This window comes from Hyperolius riggenbachi, chromosome 1, assembly GCF_040937935.1.
Source record: "Hyperolius riggenbachi isolate aHypRig1 chromosome 1, aHypRig1.pri, whole genome shotgun sequence".
In the NCBI taxonomy this organism is placed as follows: Eukaryota; Metazoa; Chordata; class Amphibia; order Anura; family Hyperoliidae; genus Hyperolius; species Hyperolius riggenbachi.
Window position 1 is genome coordinate 268,274,290 of NC_090646.1, and position 13,466 is coordinate 268,287,755.

At 43.0% G+C, this 13,466-nt stretch overlaps 1 protein-coding gene across 3 annotated transcripts in view; it reads left to right on the forward strand.

Annotated features, from left to right (window-relative positions):
- HELQ (helicase, POLQ like) overlaps window positions 1-13,466 on the forward strand; it is a 62,286-nt gene that overhangs the window by 4,853 nt on the left and 43,967 nt on the right. For 2 of the 3 annotated variants that reach the window (XM_068233518.1, XM_068233519.1), the window contains exons 3-6: window positions 851-1,063; window positions 3,618-4,317; window positions 8,270-8,448; window positions 12,374-12,574. In XM_068233518.1, the coding sequence (XP_068089619.1) occupies window positions 875-1,063; window positions 3,618-4,317; window positions 8,270-8,448; window positions 12,374-12,574 (1,269 nt within the window). In that variant the 5' untranslated portion in view covers window positions 851-874. The remainder of the gene's footprint in view (window positions 1-850; window positions 1,064-3,617; window positions 4,318-8,269; window positions 8,449-12,373; window positions 12,575-13,466) is intronic. The other variant, XM_068233520.1, reaches the window with a different exon arrangement.

The window sequence follows — 13,466 nt, forward strand, 5'->3', positions numbered from 1 at the left end:
TTATATTACTTTCAACCATAGACCCTGAACAAGCATGCAGATCAGGTGCTCTGACTGAAGTCTGACTGGATTAGCTGCATGCTTGTTTCAGTTGTGATTCAGACCCAACTGCAGTCAAAGAGATCCACAGGACTGCCAGGCAGCTGTTTAAAAGTAAATAAATACAGCAACCTCCATATTTCTCTCGCTTCAGGTTCCTTTTAACCCTAGTATCTGGGAAAGTGCAGGGGATTAGACTTGGGGAAAAAAGTAGGAAACTTGCTTTTTTGATTGTTGGGTGCTTAATTGGTTTTAGATAGATAAGATGAAAAACAGATATGGCTGATACATGAACTGCCGGTAATATTGCTTTGCGTAGGCAATACGGTGGTATTGCAGCAGAGTATAGCTGTACAGTTAGCACTTGCTGTGGTACTTGGGTAACGTGAGCATTACTATGGTAATGTGCGGTAATCAAGTAACGTGCATTACCAAAGCAACGCTCGTGTTACCTATGTAACGCGGGTCACACTTAATGCACGTGCGTGGTACTCTACTGGCGTTGGTACCTCTGCCTGTGCACGGCAATATTACCGGCAGTTCATACCTGGGGAGAGATAATTCATGAAATATGTGTGTGAATCAACCTCCTCACACTATTGTGATCAATTTTCATTATTATTATCTTTTTCCTCCTTTTTTGGGGGGGGGGGGGGGGGGGGGGGGATTGCAAACAGTTTGTTTGACTTCTAAACAACAGTAGTGACCTACGCTTATTATTTGATTGAAAAATACACCGTTTCCTGATGAGAATTTCCCAGCTTGATTGTAATTTAACAAATATTTGTTTTTTCTAAAACTCTATGGTTAGCATGGGCTCCATTTCTATAGAGTGATGGACACTGGGGGACTGAAGGTTCACAGGCGGGCACCAGTCCGGAAGAGGAGCCTATCATCAGGGCGCAGTCTCTTCACTCCGAGTAAGAAGAGGCCAAATAGCAGAGAAGATGGGGAAAGGATATCTTCTTCTCACATTCTGAATTGTTGTTCCAAAGAAAAGAACAACATGTCTTCCAGTCAACAGGTAGGAATGGGACCCCAATACATAAACAAACTATTCAGAATATATCAGGAAATACACAGGAATAGTCTTTAAGGGAACCTAAACTGAGAAGATATGGATTTTTCCTTTTAAAATAATACCAGTTGCCTGATTCTCCTGCTGATCCTGTGTCTCTAATACTTTTAGCCCCAGCCCCTGAACAAGCATGCAGATCAGGTGCTCTGACTGAAGTCAGACTGGATTAGCTGCATGCTTGTTTCAGGTCTGATTCAGCCACTACAGCAGCTAAAGTGATCAGCAGGGCTGCCAGGCAACTGGTATTGTTTAAAAGGAAACATCCATATCACTCTGTTTAGGTTCCCTTTAATCTCTTTAGACATTCTTTGCCTTACCTATTACACTGCATACTGATCTCTTGTTTTGATAATCAGTGTACAGGTAGTCCCCGACTTACAAACAACCCAGCCAAAGATGTGAAATTTGATTCTGGGGGAACAAGTAAAAAACCTTTTTTTTTTTAAAAAAAAACACCTTGTAGTTTTGGGGAAAACAATAAAAAAAAAAAAAAAAAGTTCAAATACAAAATATTTTTTAAACTGGCAAAATGACATTTTTTCTGTGGTACAGTGAGGTCACAGGGGACAGAGGTGACACAGTGGGGGAAGGCAGAGGTGACACAGTGGTGGACACAGAAGACATGGGACACAGAGGGGGGCACTGGAGGCACAGGGGGGAATAGAGGGGGGACAGAAATGGCACATTGTTTCGACTTATCAGCAGATTCAGGTTAAGAACAAACCTACAGTCTCTATCTCATTTGTTTATCGGGGACTACCAGTACTTTGTGTTTGGGGGAATTAAGTTGCAGGATGACAGGTCCTACATGCTTGTTCAGGGTCTATGGCTAAAAGTATTACAGGCAGATGACCCGTAGGACAGGCAACCTTCACATTTGCTACATTTGCTGGCTAATAGGTGATTTTTACTAAATATGGGTCTTGGTCAGGTTTGTTAAAGCGGACCTGAACTCAGAACTTCTTCTCTGCAGTAAAAGATACACAACAGCATAATAACCTTTAAACAAAAAACATTTCTTTGTTACAGCTGATATAAATCTGCAGTGTGTCTTCTTTTTACTTTCGTGGAAGCAGACATATTGCTAACATCCTGTGTTCACAAATTACTTGTTCTGCTGTGGTGGAGGAGATTCCTGAGCTGACACAGCTGAGAGATCAAATTACAGTGGTGATTAGACACAGATGAGGGGGAATTCTGCTGGGAATACATAATGAGTTTTTTCTGCAGATATACTGGCCGATCGGTTTTCCGATTGGTTTCCATTCACTGCTCTGAGAAAATCGATCAGAAAAAGGATCGAAATCAGATCGGACCTGTCGGAAATTATCTATCTCATGGTGTATTCCCAGCATAAGACAGGCTAAACTCTCTAAACACATACTGGGTGCACTTCTCTCTGTTTTCCTTCTGTCCTGTGCAAGAGTTCAGGTCCACTTTAACAGTGTGCTGGTTCTGTCTGTCATGTGAACTGGTATGTTACATGATGACAACCTGCCTGTTAAAACTACTTTACTTCTCTGACACCTGTGCAAAGCTGAATAATGAATAGCCTCTCCATATGTGTACTCTGAAAGTTGTATTAGTTCAGCAACTAGCGTCCACAATGATAATACAAAAATGATGAATGTTTACTATTACTGTATGGCATTCTGTTAATTTTTTGTTTTCTTTATAAATTGCTAAGTTTCACTTTTGCAAACAATTTGCTTTAAACCTGCATCAAGTCTGCACAAATGTTTTTGCTATTTAATATTATTAAAAATGTGTCCATTTCAGTCTGCAGCTGGCTACGAATTTCCATAACTGGCACAAGTAAAATTCATTTTCTAATCTGAAATCTGTACATTTTATTGTTATTCATTATTTTCGCTGCAGATAGCCCAGTTTAGGCTCTTTTCACACTCTGACCATTGCAGCGCAACGGACAATATAATCGCAACAAAACGCAATGCCATTTTATTTCTTTCATGGTTCATGCTAATCATTTTGCGGTACGACCAGTTTTCCCATAGTAATGCACTGCCTGCAGTGCATTGCTGGGTGATGTGTGGGGTTCAGTGTGTGGTGCAAGAATAAGTCTATGGACTGTATGCTGCACTACACATGATTGCATTGAAATTAAAGTGTGTAATAAGGCTTGTCAGTACTGTTGTAGTGCAATCCAACTTCTCTGGATGCGCACCGCAAGGGATCAAGTGTGAAAATAGCCTTCGCTTTCTATTGTAAGAGTTGAGCTGCACAGACCAGGAACTATTGTTGCTGGTTTACCACTTCTGCAAGCTAAGTGACTGGCAAGAAGCTCTTCCAGTCTTGATGGGAATTGAACAAAAGTCTACATCTGAATTCAAATACGCAAGGCAAGCAATTAAATAATATGTGATCGATACTAACGGTAGGTATGCTGAACTGATAGGATTACTTTTTCTCTGCAACATTCTACTTTTAGAGAAATTCTAGTATTCTGAATACCTGTCTTTCTTTTTTTATATTCTTCAAGGATTACACCAGTGATGATGACCTGTTTGGGGAATATGACAGCTTTGCGGAGGATCCATCTTTACTAGAACAAGTGGATGTCTGGGAGGACAAGTGTAAGCAGGAGAATGCAAGCACCTTGCGTTGCACTTCTCCAGAAATCAATGCAGTCACATCTAATCATGGTGCATCTTCAACCATCAACAAAACCTCTGCAGCAGAACTGCTATCACTAGAAAGACCTCAAAGGGTTTTTCCTCTCACACTGAAATGTGAATCAGAAGAGATTATTGCAGACGTATTTGATGATCTTCCTAGTTCACAGCTGCTTTGTTACGAAGATGCAAATCAAAATATACATAATGAAAATTCCACCATTAAACAGTCTGTGTATCACAGTGGCCAGTATGTTGATCATTTCTATCCCATCAACAAAGCTGATGATACAGAAACAGAGAGAATTTCTGATATGAACCAAGTTGCTGGAAATCGGAAGAGTTTACGCGACAGTCTCAAAAATACATTGGCAGGGAATGCTAAAGTCCAGACTCCACAAGTTCCAAGGACTAAGCAGATAATGGAAAATCTCCTTTTAGAAGAGATTGATGTTGCCAAACAGACTGTAGACATGTCTCCCACAATGGACTTGGGGCCTTTTTATGGTTTACCCAGCAAAGTTTGTGATCTTCTTGAGCAGATCAGAGGAATTAAGAATCTATACGGTAATTAAAATGTGAAGAGGGTTTAAGAGGGTTTATTTGATAGCTAAAAATACCTGCCATATTCTAGTGTTTCTAGGGTTGCGAACCATCTAGCGTTTGCAGAAAAGTTAAAATTTACCTGTAGGGGAAACAGTTTCCTAAATGGGTAGCCTCTGGAAGCTTCTGGCAGGGCTGTGGAGTCGGTACAAAAATCCACCGACTCCAACTCCGACTCCTCCGTTGAGGATTCCATCGACTCCGACTCCTCTAATTTGCATATTACAATCTTGTTGATTGAAAGTATGTAACATGAAATTCGTCTCTTAAATGCCAACGCTTAGGATTTTTAAAAGACAACTGCAGTGGAAGGATATGGAGACTGCCATATTTATTACCTTTAGTCATAGACTAAAACTAGTCCTTGGTAAGAGTACTTGTAAAAGGTACAGGCCGGAACAAAGAACATCTGTCAGGCCCTAGGCAATGTGACTGTGTGTACATGTAAGAGTGATGTGCAGGTACTCTGCAGGGGAATAAGGCGATTCTTCCTCTATTACACATTCTTCATGCACAATCTGAACCAGGTGTATGGGTGATAGACAACACCTCTGTGTTCAATGTGCACAACATTCTCAGTGGATTCCCTGCAGATCTGTGGGGAGTGCATATGTAGAGTATAGTACTACTGTGTAACAAAGTCAACCTGAGACAGATGAAATTAAAGTTTTATACATACCTGGGGCTTCCTCCAGCCCCCTTCAGGCTAATCACTCCCTCGCTGTCCTCCTTCGCCACCTGGACTTTCTGCTATGAGTCCAGGTACTTGAGCCAGTCTGGCGTAGTGCGCATGCACACACTCCGCCGCCGGGAGCGTACTACACCGGCGCAGCACTGTTGCGCAGGTGCAGAACGCTCCTGGCTGTGGAAGTGGCATGCGGCCGGACTGCGCTGACTGGATGAATTACCAGGACTCAAAGCAGAAGATCCAGGTGGTGGAGGTGGACAGCGAGGGAATTATTAGCCTGAAGGGGGCTGGAGGAAGCCCCAGGTATGTATAAAACATTTCTTTTCATCCTTCTCAGGTACCATTTAATTCGTAGTCACCAAACCAAATATTAACAACATATCAAATTATTTGATTTCATGAGCAAAGAGAGTGCGTAAATTTGCATAAATCAGAATCAACGCAGAATTATTTCCATCTCATTGACCATCTCTATTAGTGACACGGCTACACATTAGGCTTTATACTTACAGCATAGATGTTATTTAGTATATATAAGAGATTCCTGTGTACACATCATATATACTGTACAGTCACAATCAGATGTGTATATCTGACTTTAAAAATACGGGGACTGCTTTATTGAAGCAGCACAAGTAGCTAATTTTGATTGGTTTGTTTCATTTTTGTGGACTAAGCACAGCTATTACTGTATGTATAAATTATTTATGATGACTATTATCTGAGAAATAGAGCATTTCTATCATATTTTCTATTTTAATTACAGTTTAAATTAATTAGGAGTCGGAGTCTGTGCATTTATTCCCGACTCCGACTCCAGGCACCCAAAACTGCCTCGACTCCGACCCCACAGCCCTGGCTTCTGGATAATCCTTTGACACCCCCCCCCCCCCAACCTCTTCAACAAGGGCATGTGGAAGAGGTTTGTGCAGCTACACTCCCATCCAAGACTGAGTGCAGTGGAGGCGGCAAGCATGTGGAGTAGCATGGGGCCGTTTTGGCTTGACTTTTTCCGGCAGTGCAGCCGTGCTCCTTTACATACAAGAGTGGGGGCCCCAAAATTCCAAGGGGTCCCAGCACTGGACTAGAGAAGGACATGGGAAGCCTCTGGAGGAAACTGAAACAGATGTTTCCCTCTACTTATTTTTGTCTATTTTAAAGTTACTGGTTTATTTAAAAGAACAAGCGACACCCATGCTAACCTAAAGATAAAAACCGCATATATAAGTAGATAAATACTACTTCTACTTACATTACAGATGTATTGTGCTATCCATGTAATGATTCCTGTGAATTTTATAAAAGAAAAGCAGAAAATCCTATTCTAGGCAGTGGCCATCTTGCCAAGCTAATGCTGACATCATATCCTCCCTGGCTCTTGTTTTCCCCCCTCCCTTCTCTTTGCTCATTGTGTATTCATTAGCTGCCCTTCTCCCAGAGTCTTCAGACACTTCCACTGAGGTGTATACTAGGAACTGCAATGTCTTATCCTTCAATCACTGTGTCACCTCAGCCTTGCTTGTAAACACAAGTGAGCAAAGGATCATGTTTCAGATAAGCTAGGCAGGGAAATAAATGGAAAAGGAGGAATATATTATAGATAAAAAGAACTCCCAGCATTCAACTCTTTGGCACTGTTTTGCACTAGGGCCAGTGCTCATAAAGTATGTGATAATTCCAAACCATAACAGCAGAAAAAGTTTTGAAAGTTTTTTTTTGAATGCAGGATTAGCATCTTTATCACTTAATACACTCAGACCAGTTGCTGTTTAAATTTGATTTTTATGGGGACAATCCCGCTTTAAAGGAATACTGTTGGGGGCTTGGGGAAAAATGAGTTGAACTTACCCGGGGCTCCTAATGGTCCACCGCAGACATCCTGTGCTCGCACAGCCACTCACCGATGCTCCGGCCCCGCCTCCGGTTCACTTCTGGAATTTCAGGCTTAAAGTCTGAAATCCACTGCGCCAACGTTGCCGTGTCCTTGCTCCCGCTGATGTCACCAGGAGCGTACTGCGCAGGCACAGACCATACTGGGCTTGTGCTATACACTGCTGGTGACGTCAATGGGAGCGAGGACATGGCAACACAGGCACAGTGGTTTTCAGACTTTAAAGTCTGAAATTCCAGAAGTGAACCGGAGGCGGGGCCGGAGCATCAGTGAGTGGCTGCGTGGGCACAGGATGTCTGTGGGGGACCATTAGAAGCTCCGGGTAAGTTCAACTCATTTTCCCCCAACCTCCCTACAGTATTCCTTTAAGGCTGAGGGGTCTGGCTGTGGAAAGACTGGAGTTCTGGCAGCTGGAGTGATCAAAAATAGTTCCCCACATGCAATCGTGACACTAGTGTGAGAATTCCTGTTAGCCCTTAAATCTTTTAAAGCCTTTAATGTTGGTCTATTGCAGTCCAAGTCATAAAATGTTTACCAGGCCAACAGCTAATGCGAAAACTCTCAAATGACTTGAATTTAATATCCCACAATATGGAAAAATGAAAATATGAATAAAATATTTTGTTACAAATTTGTCTCAGGGCTCAAAAAGTTTAGAACCGACCCTGGTCCCCATGATCGGCAGCATCAATGAGATGCCTGCCTCACTTCTGAAGTAACACAGCCTTGCAATACTTCCTCTTTGCGTTTGATAGTACGCTAATAGAAAATAATGCACGAGGACATCTTGGGGCCAAGTAGTAAAATGACACCTACATACATTGGGGACTGAGATTTTTTTAATATGTATGTCAAGAGGGTATATTACTTTTAAATTATAGGCTTGTAAATAGTGATGGATGTAAAACTGAAAAAATGCACCTTTTATTTCCAAATAAAATATCATCACCTTACATTGTACTAGGGATATAATTTAAACGTAGCAATAACTGGGACAAATGGGCAAATAAAATGTGTGGCTTTTATCCACAGTAGAACGTTTTATTTTAGAACTATGATTGGCTGAAAACTGAGAAATAATGGCTTTTTTTTCATTTTTTTTCTTATTATTCCCATTAAAATGCATTTAGAATAAAATAATACTTCGCATAATGTACCACCCAAAGAAAGCCTAATTGGTGATGGAAAAAACAAGGTATAGATCATTTTTTTGTGATAAGTAGTGATCAAGTTATTGGGGAATGAATGGGAGAAGTGCTGAAATGTGAAAATTCCTCTCATCGATAAGGTAGAAACAACCCCTGGGCTGAAGTGGTTAAAATATTTTTCTGTTTCAGAGTGGCAACATACATGTCTTACATTGGACTCTCTTAAGAAGAGGAAGAACCTAATTTATTCATTGCCAACTAGTGGAGGCAAAACACTTGTTGCAGAGGTTGTAATGCTCCAAGAACTTCTGTGCAGAAAAAGGGATGTTCTAATGATCTTACCATATGTAGCCATTGTGCAGGAAAAGGTAAATCTTATAGTGTATTTACTTGCCATTGGGTTATCTGTGGGCTTTTAATTACACCAGAATGATTTATTTTGGCAAGTACCCAGAATTGGTTTTGGCTCATACAGGTTCTGGAAGGAGTGGGGGATAATGTCTGAAAGGCAAGAGCCAAGGCTGCCATACTACGGCGCCACCAGTCGCTTTTTGCAACTGGTGGTGCTTATTATCCCTAAGGAGATATGGAGGGGGGGGGGGGTGGAGAGGGAGGGGCGGGGGGACAGAGGGAGGCATATAAGAAGACATCATTTGTGTGGTGGTATTAGTAACAACCTTCTCCTGAATAGAACTAGCTTGTACAAAATGAAGACCAACAGAAAAGATGATTCTGTTAATGTTGGCTATGCTGCTTTGTATAAAGGGTGCTTTAAAGCGTGCCTATACTAAAGCCTTGTATGCACGTTTGAAAACTTGCCCACAGGGATCAGGGCTCAGTACCTTGGGGGAGAGATTGGTGGCGAGTGCTGTACAAACACAACACTAGCCTAGAGGCTAGCAACACATTTGTTGCTATGGAATGGGGAGGATAAATTACATTTGGCACACAATTGAGCTGCTTCCCAGCGGGCATGGTGAATAGTAGAACAATGTGCTTGGGGGTCAATCTAGCTTCGCTAAAAATGCAGAATGCTGAAATTTTAGGCAATATTGAGGGGCTCCTTCACACACTATATTCTCACCCGAGGCGGAGCTTAAAGGAAGCATTAGGCAATATGTAGAAAATGAAATCTACTTACCCAGGGCTTCCTCTAGCCCTTGGCAGCCGATATGTCCCGCGCCGCAGCTCCGGTGTCCCGGATCCCCTCCGTTGGAGATGCTGATCACACCAGGTCGGCATCTACTGCGCCTACGCGAGAGCCGCTCTTGCACTGACGTGGTTCGGAGTGTACTGCGCAGGCGCAGTAGTTCTGCGTTCGAGCAGTACACTCCAAACCACATCAGCGCGACCAGGAGCGGCTCTTGCGCAAGTACACTAGATGCCGACCTGGTGAGGTCAGCATCTCCAACGGAGGGTATCTCAAGACTCCAGAGCTGCAGCGAGGGAAATATCGGCTGCCAAGGGCTGGAGGAAGCCCTGGGTAAGTAGATCTCATTTTCTGTATATTTCCTAATGCTTCCTTTAATGGTCATCTTGGCCAAGTTTAATCCAGCTTATTCTCATTAAATTAGACTTTTACTAAGGGCATGAACACACTAGGCAGTGCGGGAAAGTTAGCATTTTGCTGCATATGCGTTTGTGCATTTTTAGTGCGTTTTCCATCCTTTTTTTTTTTTTTCCTTCCCCCGTACATGGGTTTTAATTCGTTTTATGTAAATCACTAGAAAGTCAACAGGAAGCTGAAATACATCATCAAATGTGTTGTTTTGTTTTTTTTTAAGCATACAAAACACATAAAAAATGCACTAAAACGCAATACCTCTGTGTCACCATTGACTTTCATTATGTACATTATAGATAAGTTTTGGAAAAATGCAGAAAGACCAGCGTTTGAAAAAAACGCACATTGCAGAAGGCAAACATATGCGTTTTATCATTGACTTGCATTATGTGCGTTTTCCGCAACGCTATCGTTTCTGCTTAGTGTATTCCTACCCTGAGAGATTATGAAAGCTGCCATTGCTGACTTGGTTATGATAAATGCTAGTTGCCTGGATATCACATTCCAGGTTCCATCTGTTCTACTCCATGCATGTAACTATTGTAGGCACAAGTTGGCACTGTGAATTCAGAACATCTAAAGTGCATACTCATCCTAGGTTAGTGTCACGGGCGGTTGCGGGGCCGCAGACGCGTCCTGGAACCGCCCGTGAAGAAAACGCGATCGCACTCGATTCTCTGCATCGATTGCGCTTCAGATCACTAGAATCTGGATTGATTATGTAGGAGCAGCTGATTCTTTTCTCAGCAGAGAGATAGCATCAGCTTAACTGCAGGATGGCTCTTTTGATATGCTAATGAGCCTGGGCCAGGCCTGTGTCCAAGAGGATGTTTGTTCTCAATTACCTCCATCTGGTGGTCCTTTTCATACAGGGAGATCCCAGGAAGCTAGTCACAGCTTGACACCAGCCAGCCTGGCTCCAGCCTTACCAGGAAGAAATTAATGTACTATATAATCTTTTGCCCATTTACAGAATACAATAAATAGGGTAGTTATGAGAGCGGTATCATTGGATCCGTAGGGTCATGCTGAATCTCTTGATACCAGTCGAGAGGGGCCCGGGGCCCCTACAACCCGGGTATGAATCTTCTCAGGAACCTGATCCGCTGCACTAGCCATGTCTGATATCATATTAATCGGTAGGTTCTGGGGATCGATAATATGTAATTATTATTTGTGTGCCGGCCGCGTAGGTCGGCCTAGAGAACATGTCAGGATTATGAGGTTGCTGAAGCCCCTGCCCAGATGTGATTACCATAATCCGGCCTGGGGGCTGACTCTGGAAGCCTGCCTCTGAACTCAGCTTCATTAAAAGTGAATGAGCTGCCCGGGCAATTGAGTCCTCCCATTCCATCCATATGAGAACATTCTGCTGCCAGCCAGAGGACACATGGCTAGCGCCCATCTTGTCTAAGCTGAAGCACAGGACACATGGCTAGCGGCCATCTTGATTGGCCATCTTCTGTAACCTGGAACAAAGAATTCTGCTGAACTTGAAACCAAGGACTTGATGATTTTCCCACAAAAGGACATATTTCCACAAACCCTAAGTATTTTCTCCCCTTTTATTTCATACTGGCTATTACCGTTTTAATAATTGTCGATTTTAATAATTGTCTGTATATATTAATTATTTATATTGCCGTGAATAAACGACTTTATCAAAGTCATTCACTGTCCGCTACCCTGCTTATCAGCCGCACCACTGAACCAGACCTCTGGAGAGACGCTACTACTATTGTTTGTTGTTGGCTAGACAGAATAGAGTGTGTTTAACCGTTTTTATTCGCAGGACTAGTCAGTCAGTGGGCTCCTCGGGCCCATGGTAACCGAGGTGGTGGCAGTTATACCCTGAATCGTGTGTGAGTTGTAATTACCCGTATCTCACAGGCTCCCTTCTGGTTTGTCTGCGGCTAATTCCCAACGGTTCCTGCGCATTGACTGCGACCAGAGTTCGCACGATCCGTGCGCTGGCACCGTTTGGAAGGCCATTTGCGGTCAGCCACCAGGGCTCCTGTGACAGTTAGTACTTTAGAAAGTATTAAATACAGAGGATCAGATCACAGCTAGGGTAGCAACTGTCTTCCAGGTCAACAATGGCAACTTGAATAATCTTTCAGCAAAGATTTAAAGAGAGTCTGAAGCGAGAATAAATCTCGCTTCAGACCTCATAGATAGCAGGGGCACGTGTGTCCCTGCTAAACCGCTGCTATCCCGCGGCTTAACGGGGGTCCCTGATCCCCCAAATCCCCTCCGTAATGCGGGGGAGCGCTTCCTGGTTGGGGCAGGGCTAGCCGCCGCAGCCCTGCCCCACGTGCCTCTGTCAGCGCGTATCTCCGCCTCTCCCCCGCCCCTCTCAGTCTTCATTCACTGAGGGGCGGGGGAGAGGCGGCGATGCGCCGCTGACAGACGCGACTGGAGGCAGGGCTGCAGCCGTTAGCCCTGCCTCTAGGAGCGACCAAGTCTGCGACCAAGTGTCGCAGTGGGGGGTTTGGGGGTCAAGGGACCCCCGTTTAGCGGCGCTATTGCTGCGGTTTAGCAGGGGCACACGTGCCCCTGCTAACTATGAGCTCTGAAGCGAGATTTATTCTCGCTTCAGAGTCTCTTTAAAGAGAACCTGAAGTGAGAGATAAATGAAGGCTTCCATATTTATTCCCTTTTAAACAATACCAGTTTCCTTTTTTTGATGAATTTTCATTTCGGTTATGTTTATGTTGTTGTGCTATTAGGTACGTGCCTTATCTGGCTTTGGGGTGGAACTGGACTTTTTGATAGAGGAGTATGCTGGGAGTAAAGGAAGATTTCCTCCAATCAAAAGGAGAGCAAGAAAGTCTTTATACATTGCAACTATAGAGAAAGGTCACAGTCTTGTGAATTCATTGATAGAAAATAGGCGAATCAGTGATTTAGGTCTGGTTGTTGTTGATGAGGTAATTTTCAAAATAATTAGCTAGTTATACCACGTTTATTGATTGAATTGATGCTCTATAGAGATGGTCATTGACATGCAAATAATACTGAATTGATGCCAGATTAACAACATATTCTGCATGCAAATGTATGCAGCTTGAAAATGGACCAATCGAATCCTGTCAAAGTGGAATTCAATTCGGCCATTTTCAAGCTGCATATATTTGCATAATTCTGCATCAACTTAGAATTATTTGCATGTCATTGACCTAGAATCTGATGAAAATGTTAACTATTTCCAAACCACCTGTAGTAAGTCCTACACCGCACTTGTGACTGTCTAAGCCTGATGCGGCATAGGATTTTGGCAGTCCCGATCCTTTATAAAGGATCGGGACTGCGCATGACGTCAGACGTTATGTCCGAATGTCGTCATAGCGACGACAGAAGCTGTTCGGGGAAGTTGCGGTTCTCGCTGGATCACGGCTCGGTAAATATAGCCGGCGGCGATCAGGGGGTTCAGAGCGGTGCCGGGGGACTTGGGGCACATGTGTAGCTAGCCTAGTGCTAGCTACACTATATAAAACAAATTTAAAACAAACATTTCCCTCCCACAGACGCATGGCCGCAAAAATTGAACGCTAGGGTGGTTAAAGGCTTTTACTAAACAGCCATTGCTCAGTCTGACTAGCAATACAGTAGGTAGGCCAGACGTTATCTTTGTATAGTTATTTTCCAAGGAGCGCTTTTGTTAAAAATAAACTAAAAAAAACTATATACTGAGATATGCCATGAGGACATAGACTAGTCCAAAACCTGTCATACCTGTCACATTTTTACTAACTACTGTAAGTGAAAGAGACATAGGAAAAAAAAGAAATGTCTAGAGCATTTAACTCTGGAAAAAATGTA